Source organism: Artemia sp. Qi Xiang Cuo, chromosome 3 (genome assembly GCF_049724085.1).
Source record: "Artemia sp. Qi Xiang Cuo chromosome 3, ASM4972408v1, whole genome shotgun sequence".
In the NCBI taxonomy this organism is placed as follows: domain Eukaryota; kingdom Metazoa; phylum Arthropoda; class Branchiopoda; order Anostraca; family Artemiidae; genus Artemia; species Artemia sp. Qi Xiang Cuo.
This window is the reverse complement of record NC_142796.1, coordinates 70,839,391-70,850,210: the sequence shown is the minus strand read 5'-3', so window position 1 is coordinate 70,850,210 and position 10,820 is coordinate 70,839,391. Positions and strand designations below refer to the sequence as shown.

Below are 10,820 nucleotides of genomic sequence, written 5' to 3'. Positions count from 1 at the left end.
TTTTCGGAAGGTGAGGTACTCATTGATACCTGCTGCTCTTTGGCAGGTTGGGTTTATGCGTGGTAATTTTAGCCGTCATACGGGTACGTCACAGTTGGGTCTTGTCTTGGTTTAGTGTAAATTCTGTTGCGGCGAAATGTCCCTCCCCCTTCGAGATGAACATAGTATGAACGAGAGTTAACTTCGGTTTTACAAACCGTTGCCTTCTTCCAGGGCCCTTGGTCAGTCAACTGGACCCACACTTTCTGACCCATTTTAGCGGTTTCACTCTTCTAGAGTTTCGATTGTAGTACTTGCTTTGGGCCTCTTGGGCCTTCTTCCTCTGTTGTCTGAATCTGTCAAAGTGGATAACCCCTGGCTGCAAGATCTGTGTGATAGTTGGCAGGAGAGATCTCAACTGGCATCCAATCATTATTTGAGCGGGGGCAAAAAGATCGATGGATCTGTTTCGGAACTCCAAGAGTGCCAAATATGGATCAATCTTGCTCTCGGTGGCTTTTATCAAAAGTCTTTTAGCTGTTTGAACACCCTTTTCACTCATGCCGTTGGACTGGGGATAGTTGGGGCTCGAGGTTGAATGGATGATTTGCCAGTCTGTCATGAAGTGCTCCAATTCCTTTCCACTGAACTGGGAGCCTTTGTCGGTTTTGAGTCGCTTGGAAATTCCATATCGGGTGAAATGAGCTTTGAGTTTGGCTATAATTTGCAACGACTTGGTGTTGGTCTGGCGATCAACCTCAAAGAACCAAATCATTTAATGAACAGTGACCATGTAATCTTGTCTGTTGAGCTGGAACAGGTCAAGAGCTACACGCTGGAAGGGGTAGTTTTGTATTTTGTGCAGAATCATCGCCTCCTTCTGTCGGCTCAAGGCAAATTTGGAGCATACTTCACACTGGCCAACCATTCTCTCCATATCTCGTGTGATTACTGACCAGAATACAGAAGTTCTGGCCCTCTCTTTAGTCTTCCTCACTCCCAAATGAGAGGAGTGTAGTTGGTCTAATATGCCTGGTCTCATGCATCTTGGGATGACTATACGCTCTCCTTTTACAACAAGGCAATCAAGTTCTGCCAGCTCTTAGCGGTAATTCCAGAAGGGCCCAAGTTTCGTGTCTAGGTCCTTTTTATTGCTTGGCCAGCCTACTTGTATTGTCTGCATCAGGAGGTTAAGTATTTCGTATTTTGCTGTTTCTTGGGAAATTTGGACTAGCCTTTGGCTTGCTATGGGTATAGTTTGAAGGACTGAGTGAACAACAACTTCCAAGCCCACTTGTGACTCTGTCTCTATCCAAAAGATGCAGGCAAGATAGGGCGTCCGCTACAGGAATAGTCTTTCAAGATTTGTACCTCAGCTTAATATCGTGTGGCTGAAAAGCCAACATCATTTGCTGTAGCCTTGGAGGTTCCTTTTGTATCGATTTCCCAAAGATCGACTCCAGAGGCTTGGGGTCCGTGGTCACGCACATTGTTCTTCCGAACAGATATTGGTGGAATCTTTTACAAGAAAATTTTATTCCAAGAATCTCTTTTTCATTTCCAGTAACGATGCTCCGTCTCACTTAGAGAGCGAGATGCAAAAGCGACGGTTGCTCCGTCTATCGTCAGTTGTGCGCCCAGAACCTGCTGGGAGGCATCTGTAATCACCTCGATCTCCTTGGCTTCTGGGTCAAAGTTTGAAAGGTTTTGACAAATTTCAACCGTAATCTCTCTCTTGGCATCCTCGTGGCTTGGAGTCCGTTCGAACTTTTGCTGTTTCGACAGGTCTCGAAGGGGTTTATTCAGCGTTGACAGGTTGGGGATGTACCTGGGTAGGTAAGTATACATTCCTAACAATGTTTGTAGTTCTTCTTGGTTTTAGGGCGCTGGCATGTTTTCTAACGCCTTGGTTTTCTCTGGATCTGGGGCGATGCCGTTCGTTATTAATCTGTGTCGAAAGTAGGTGATGGAAGTAGTATTGAAGAAAAATTTCTCTCTATTGAACCGCATTTCTTTATCTCTTGCGGCTTGGAGTACTGCTCTCAGCTTGACGTCATGTTCAGCATCGTTACGGCCATTGCCTTCGGTATCATCTATGATCAGCCCGATGTCAAGTTCCCCAAAGACCTCCTCCATCTTTCGCTGGTATTCGTCCTGTGCCGAAATCAGTCCAAATGTGTATCGATTCCATTTATACCAACCTTACATAGTGTTGAACGTTGTCAGCGCGGACTGGTTTGTCCAAAACCATCGACCAGTAGCCATTTCGGGCATCCATCATAAAGAATTTTTTGGCACTTTTACACTTTGCTGCTACTTCATCAAACAAGGGTATAGGGTGATGCGGTCTCTCAATTGATCTGCTTAGGTCAACAGGGTCTAAACAGATCCTGAGTGACCCGTCTTTCTTACCAGGACTAAAGACTTCGGCCACTGCGTTGGCTTGATCACTTTTTCTATAGCCCCAAGTGACTCCAGCTTTTCCAGTTCTTCTTTGAACTTAGCTTGCAGAGCAAATAGGATTCACTTTGGTAGCTGTACAGTAGGGATTGGACCTTCTTTCAAATATATCTTGCAGGTTCCAGGCAGTTTTCCTATGCCCTCAAAAACCTAACTTAATTCATCTAAAAGGTTTTGTACTCCTGGTCTAATAGGGACAGGACTGTTAATGCTGAGGGCGAACTCGATCTGCTGAAGCCATTGACTTGAATGGCGGCTGAGGATGGGTGCTCTATCCGTGAAGACCACATGGAAAGTATGGGTTTGGGAGCTTTGGCTCTTGTACTGAACGTTGAGGTTGACCGTACTTTCAGTTGTCCTCCGGTATAGCTGGTCAGCACATCCGCAGTCGGCAGCATTGCTGGCTTTTTTGCCAATTTATCAAAATCTTTCAGTGGCAAAAGGTTGGCCTCTGCATCGGTTTCAATCTTGAACGACAATTCAACATCATGCTGTACCAGCCTTATTAGCGCACAAGGCTTTTCCGCCTTTTCTTCACTGAAGATGGAGTCACTGATGAATTCCATCCCTTCTTCAGCTTCGCTTTTCGTCTCAAGTTTGTGTACCGCCTGGCTCTTGTACATTTTGGTGACGTGGTTCATCTTCCTGCACTTGCTGCACTGCTTCCCTTTTTCTAGGCACTTGTGGCTTCTTGAGTATGAGCCACCATAGAAATAACATACAGGAGAATTTTTCTGTCTTTGAACCACTCCCACTTCCTGTTTTATTGGAATCTGAAACTGTTTGCAGAGCATTAGTACTTGGGTCTCTTGTATAGTTTCTATAGATCGACTGCACTCAATTGCTAGAGCCAAAAATAGTGTGGCTCCCTAACTGAGCTGCCGCTCTCGAATTCTTACATTCTTGACTCCAAAGAACAATCGATCTCGAACGAGCTGGTCTTCTAGAGGGCTAAATTCACAGAACTTTCCACACTTTCCTTTGGTAGCACTTTCCACTGAGTAACATACGATTCGATGGTCTCTCTATCATTTTGGTTTCTCTGGTGAAAAATGTATCTGGAAAAGATGGGGTTTGTACTTGGTTGAATATAGTTCCCAAACCTATCCGGATAAACTTTCGGCTTATTTTGCTCTGTGTCGGTTAAAGTCCAAGTGGAGAATACAACTTGCCCTTTTTCTCCAGCCCCGATTAGTAAGCAGGAGCATTTGACTGTATCTGTTTTCCCCTTAGTTGACCTGAGAACATGAGCTCACAATGTCTTCTGAATATTCTCCATTCGGATTTGAGATTGTGGCTTGGCCAATTGATTGTTGGAGCTGGTGTGCTATCCATGTTGAACTCTTAAAACTTCTGCTTCTGACATCATGCGATGATCTCGTCACCTGGCTCACGTAAATTCAATGAGTAGATAGTATATTAGACACAAGCAGCTGAAAACAAAAATACAAATAAACAACAACTTCTTAAGTAACAAAAAAATCAAATCATTTCAGTAAAAACACCATGTTTCTACCTGGGACCTAGTATATTTGCTCCTGTGACTGTAAGTAAAATTCATCTGAGTCAGTAGTATCTCCGGCAGTCCGTTCTACAGGGTTATATACTACTATAACTGATACCCTGAACTTTTTATTCATAAAATGAGCAATTAGTATTCTATTATTAATACTTCCCCAGCCTAAACAAGACTTGCGCCCTACTCCTTGTCTATGTACCCTATCCTTCCTGCCTGAGTAAACAAATTCTATATTACTTAATTTCATGCTTCCTATCTCTGGGATATGAGTTTCTGAACATCCTAATAAGTCCAGTTCTAATCGTATAAATTTATCAGCCACAATGTCGATACGATAGTCATTTTTTTAACGTCGGAACATTCCAAGCTCCAGTTTTCATGTTCTTCAAATAGTTGAAAATATTTTGGCATTAGGAAAAGCAATGATCCCGGATACCAGTGCAGGATGGGGATTAACATATGTTCTCAAATCAATGCCGAGGCGCTTAAGCAGGCTTAGAACCGGAAAGCAAGAAGTCTCTGGGACCTCCAGTATGAATGGAGGCTTTTTGCAATCCTCGGCCAATCTTGCTCACAACATGGTTTTCAGCACTTGGCGATGCTCTTCTTTCAACAAGAGTCGAAATCCTGCACAGACAGTCTCAAGCATATTACCCGCGACTCATTATATATTCATCCCTACAAATATTATGCTACTACGGGGAGGCGAACCATAGTAGATAAATTAGCTAGGAAGAGGTTTTTCATCCCAAAAACACCTGTCAAAACAGACCAAGTCCAGAAGAATTATCCATTAATCAGGATCCCGTTCGAATGCTGTGTCGTTTACTAGGCTATTCCTTGAGGGACGCCTCTCCTTAAGTGGGAATAGAGTCGCCCGCAAGGTATCCAGTCTTGCAGGTAACCCGAAAGGGTGAAGGCCACCCTTTGCAGAGGCCGCTGTCCATTGATCTGAATCTTACGCCCTGGAGCAGTTGGCCTCCTATAGCAGATCCTGTCAAGATGGTGTTCTGCGTCACCATGCAATTTACCCCTTTACTGGGAGAAGGTTTGTAACTCACGGGACGTGTGGACACGCCCGTGAGCCCTGTTGATTTTACATCTGAGGGGCCTTCTTCCTCCTCCACCTGTATTTATGGCCCCGGTCGAGGGTGCCCCAGTTTCTATTTGGACCCCCAGGGACAAGGTCCTGCCTTGGTCTGTGCCTCCTATGGAGGTACCCCACATATCTGTAGGGCTTTCCCCTATCGCCATCTGGAGACATGCTGAGTGGCCTGGAAGAGGCCCCTAATTCAATCTATAATAAACGGGTCCAAATTGAGAACTTGGGGGGAGGGGATAGAATCTATCATCCCCTTTAAAACCATGGATTACAGAAAATTTGGAGACTGCATATGAAAAAAGAAAATTTCAAACTCAAGTAAATACTGTTTTTCAGAAATAAAAGGTTTTTTTTTGGGGGGGGGGGTGCTTTTGATGCTGATTCCAAATATGCTATATAAAACTCTGAAGTATGATGTTCCCCATCAAAAACTACGAGCATAATAAAATTTGCCTGATATTTAAAAAGGGGAAACACCCCTGAAAAAGTCAAGCGATTTTTATGAAAACCACACCATCAGATTCAGCGTACCAGAGACCCCAACTGCGGAGGTTTCAAACTCCTATCTAAAAGAATGTAGAATCTTATATTTTCCACCAGAAGAAAGGTCACATATGTGTTTATTTATTTGTTTAATTTTCTCTTCCCAGAAGCGATCGTTTCCAACCAATGGTCCTAGAAGATCGGGAGAGAACCCATTGAACAAAAATAAAAGTTCTATGGCCCTTTTAAATTACCAAATAGATTGGAGAGGACAGGGAAGGATTCACCCCTCCCAAGCCTCCTTTTCCTAAAAGACATTCAATCAGAATTTTAATAGAGAGCCATTTGGTGCAGTATAGTTGAAAGGCCTAATAACTACCGGTATGCCTTTGGGGGTGACCTGACTTCCAACAGTCCCTGGGGAAAGGGCTGCAAGTAATGTAATTCGCCCATTGTTTATACATAGTATTTCTTTTTGGAATATGTACAAATTTCTTTTTTTGGGGGGACGAGGTGGATCTCCAGGGGGAGAGGGGATATTCCACGGGAGGAAATTTTCGTGGGGACAAAAGTCTTCGGTGAGGATCTTTCAGGGAAAATTTTATATGGAGAAGGGGAATTCTTCAGTATTGAATTAGAGTTCAAAGAGTTAACAACTAAAAAAGTTTCAATTCAGTCGGATAAAACACATGCTTAAAATCTCAACACCTTAGCTTGCGTAATCAACTAGTTTGACCACTACTGTGTATTAGTGAATTGTTATAGCTGTGACGTCAGAATCTTTTAACTAGAGACGTAGCGATCTATCATTCAACGAGTGAACTTGTTTGACTAGTTATACCGGCGTTAGACCAGTCTCTGTCATTTGGATACTGCTTGGATACTTGCCAGTAAGTCTGTATTCTGTATTTGATGAAATTCTAAATGAAAGCATAAATCTCACCTGAGAGCGGATTTTATAGCTAAAGAAATATGTCGTCAGTCAGCCAGAAAACGTTTGATGATGGAATGAAGGCACTGGGAAAGAAACTGGATTTCATAATTAACCAACAAAAAGAGTTTGCTGTTACACTGTCGTCGATTTCGGATGAGATTCGGACTTTGAAAAATGAATCGAAGTCTCGTGATGCGAAGATTGCTAGTCTAGAAAGCCAGCTTGAGGAGCAAAAGTCAAAGTGTGATACAATCGAAACGAAACTGCTGGAAATCGAAGTAAAAGACCGAAAACTCTACTTAATCATCTTCGGATTACCGAAAGAGAAAAACCAACAGACAGTTCTCGCGAATGTGTCTACGTTACTGACATTAAAAATGGATATCATGGATAAAATCCAAATATCACAGTGCTACCGGGTGTCTCAGAGGTCAAATGTGTCTAGCCGCAAGCCAATCGCCCCTCCAATTTTCGTAACAGTGTCGTCAGAAAAAGATATTCAATCAATCTACAGTTTAATATCGAAGCTAAAAGGAACTGGGTTCTGGATTTGCATGGATTTGCCGCCCAAATTAAACTCTGTTAGAAACGAGTTACGGTCTAAGAGTTAGGAGATGCGAGAGAAAGGATCCGAACAACTCACACGAGTGAAACAAAAAAGGGGCTAAACTCTGGCTAGAGTATAAATCGGATTCTGAGTCGTAGTGAGCAAAAGTATTAGAAATATTAAAGGTGACTAGTGTATAGATATTAGATCAATCCCGCTCTAGATTGATAATTGTTTCGTTTTTGTGTTTGAGAAATGTTGATTTTTTATTTTTATGGGTTATTTAGGATAACTCGGTTCAAGTTTCTTCTGATTATTTCTACCCCAGTTAATTCTATTCTACTTATACCTTCTCAACTTAGGTCTTCTCGAAGGATGATAAGCATAATAGGTTTTCATGACTCGGCAGTGGTACGGGCTCCTTATCACACGGGTTTTCTGGAGCAGGACCTTTCGAATATTATTTAATTTACTTTAAAGTTTGCGGGTGCGGGGGGGGGGGGACCGATAGACTGGTGGCTTTGGAGGGGAAACCCCCTAACCTATCTTTACTTTATGAAACTTTTCATGCATTCGGTCAAAGAGAAAACAACACTTTTTCTAAAATAAGACCGCCATCGTACGTTTCTCCTGATGAAATAAACAGACTTGAAGATAATTCATTGTGAATGGGATTTGTGAATGTACAAGGACTCATGAGTTTTATTGATAAACTAACAAATTTATTGCCAGCAAATCAAATTGACATTTTGGGGATTTGTGAAACATTTATTAATGATAAGACACATTATAATGTGAAAATCCGGGGATATAAATTCGTTGATAAGAATCGACTAGTCCATGAAAAAGGTGGCCTTGGGTTATTTTTGAAAGATGGAGCGCAGTTTGAGCGACTGCCAGAACTGGAAAAATATAATGTTGAAAAAGTGTGTGAAATACTGGCGGTTGAATGTCGGCTTGGGACTAAAAAAAATCAATTTTGTGTTGTGTATAAGCCCCCGTCGGCCCCAATACGGCTTTTTTTTGCAATCTCTTGAGTCTTTACTAGCATCTTTGGACGATAAGGATGTTGTAGTTATGGGGGATTTTAATATAAACCTACTGGAATTTAATGAAAATAACCATACAACAGAATTTATTACATTAATGACATCGATTTCTCTAATTCCTTCGTGAACAATTCCAACGCGTGTTGCATCGACTAGTGCAACTCTCATTGACAATATACTTTTAACAACACCAGCCACGTCTTCACAGGTTGTTCTGACGGATTTCTCTGATCATTTTTTGTTAATTTCTGATGTGAGATACCAGACTCATTAAATAAAATCACCAGAAACAGCAACCCGGATTATTAATAAAAAAAATCTAGCATGTTTAAAGGATAAACTAAATTTGACTGATTGGTCTCCTGTATTTGATGCTGATTAAATAAAGTCTGCGACGTATTATTTTTTAGAAGGATTTAATGCTGTACTTGATGAGTCGTGCCCAAGAGTAAAAAAAAAGAGAAAACGGAAATATAATCAACCCATCCAACCATGAATATCGCCCGCCCTTTTGACTTCAATAAAACATAAAAACAATTTCTATAAAACCTTAATGTCTTTCCCAAGTGGAAGAAAATAGAAGAACCTTCAAAAATTATAAAAACCTACTTTCAAAAATAATACGTAATGCTAAAATGAAATTTTATTTCGATTCTTTTAATGAAGTAAGTAAGTCCCCAAAGAAAACTTGGGCACTAATCAACTCATGTTTAAATCGATCGCGGACGTCTTCTTACCATCAAACATACGGGACGCCCATGGTAATACAATTGAAAGCGAACTAGAAATGGCAAATTATATAAAGTTTCATTTCGTGTCAATCGGGCAGTCAGTAGCTAATAAGCTCCAACGTAATATGTCCCATGGGCAATGTAATTATCGTACGTACCTAGGAAGTCCTTCTGAAAATTCTATGTTTTTAACTCCGGTAACAGAGGAAGAGCTTGCTAAGGTTGGTAAGCTTTTAAAGAATGGAAATTCCCCGGGGATTGATGAATCATCGACCAATATTGTTAAAGCCATTTTACCTAGTATTAATAAAGTTATGTGTCATTTAATAAATCTGTCATTTAGATCGGGAACTTTTCCGGATTCTTTCCAAGAAGGGAAAGTGTTACCGCTATATAAGAGTGGTGACCGGACTAATTGCTCGAATTATAGACCCATTTCTATTCTTTCTAACTAATGGAGCGATGTTTTTATAATCGAATGTATAATTTTGTCTGTTCAAAAGATATTTTTCAAAAACACAACATGGATTTAGAAAAGAGCATAGTATGCAGGATGCTATATTAACTATGGTACAATTTATTCACGAGTGTCTGGACGAAAAATGTATCCCGGCGAGTATATTTTTGGACCTTGAGAAGGCATTCGATTCGTTATGCCGTGAAATATTGTTGTACAAATTAAACCATGGTGGGATACGATGACCAGCGCACGATTTTATCGCATCTTACCTAAGTGGTCGCTCCCAAGTGACTATGGTCAACGACACAGTTTCGGATCCATCTCTGTTGTCAAATATTGGTGTCCCGCAAGGTTCAATCCTGGGACCACTGCTTTTTATAATATGCATAAATGACCTTCCATCAGCGACAGAAAACCGTGGTCTGAATGTTCATTTCGCTGACGATACCGGATCATCACTTACTGGACAGTCGGAAGAGAACCTCAAAGAGAAGTTGCAAATCGTATTTTCACAACTTCTTGTATGGCTGAAAGCTAATCGTTTGTCATTAAATGCATCAAAATCCCAAATTTATCATTTATAGTGGAATTGGGCAGAATGTACAAGGAATTCAAACAATATTTGATCATGCTACAAATATTCAAATTCAAAGGGTAACTTCACTCCGGTATCTGGGTTTTATTGTTGATGACAATCTGTCATATAAAGAACATTGTAATAGATTACGGGATAAAGTTGCTCAAGGGGTTGGTATAATGCGAAGGTTTCAGCATTTTTTTCCCATATGAAATCCTACGTCTAATTTATTTTGCGTTGGTTCATTCCCATCTTACGTATTGTCCTATGGCATATTTGGCAACATTCAGATGTCATCTGAAACCGATACAAATTCTTCAAAACCGGGCTCTTCTAATTTGAAAGAAATATTTACCATCACCGTCTTCACCTAGGTTACTACTGACTCTATAGCCAAGTCTCTCAATAAAATTGAAATTGCATGCGATTCCGTAGATAGGCATATACGCAGTTTTTTTCAAAAGGGGGGGGGGATAATAAAAATCAAATTTTTTTCGAATGAATGAAGTGCCTAAATTCAAGGAAATTTAAGATTTAAAGGGGTGCTGGCCCTAAGCCAACCCCTGCTGCGTACGTCCTTCACTTTGTCATCTGGTGGTCACAAAATAGCATTTGGAGTTGATCAAAAGTTTCATCTTTCCCTGGACATATGTAACCCAGGGCTAAATTTCAAGAACCAGCGCAAGGATCTGTATAGTCGAGAAGCGTCCTAAATAAATGAATGAACATGAAACAAAAAAGTAGTTTCCCTGTGTGTCGCTGAATTTCCAAAGGCTTTAAAGAAACAGTAACTGTTGGAATATACAAAGAAATAATTAAACACCGAGCTGAAAGATATGGATATTTAAAATTTTGTGCTCGCCATCACCTGTTTAACACAAGAATTATATTAAAATTAACGAAGAAAAAGGACCATTCATAAACCTCTCTTTTTAACAACAGGTGCGCCAATCAGTTATAGTCAGAACATCTGGAAATT

At 40.8% G+C, this 10,820-nt stretch overlaps 1 protein-coding gene across 1 annotated transcript; it reads right to left on the bottom strand.

Annotated features, from left to right (window-relative positions):
- Positions 1-226: 226 nt before the first annotated feature.
- Positions 227-754, bottom strand: LOC148954482 (uncharacterized). The gene has a single exon (XM_089086291.1). The coding sequence runs from the start codon at positions 752-754 to the stop codon at positions 227-229; it is 528 nt and encodes a 175-aa protein (XP_088942417.1).
- Positions 755-10,820: the final 10,066 nt, after the last annotated feature.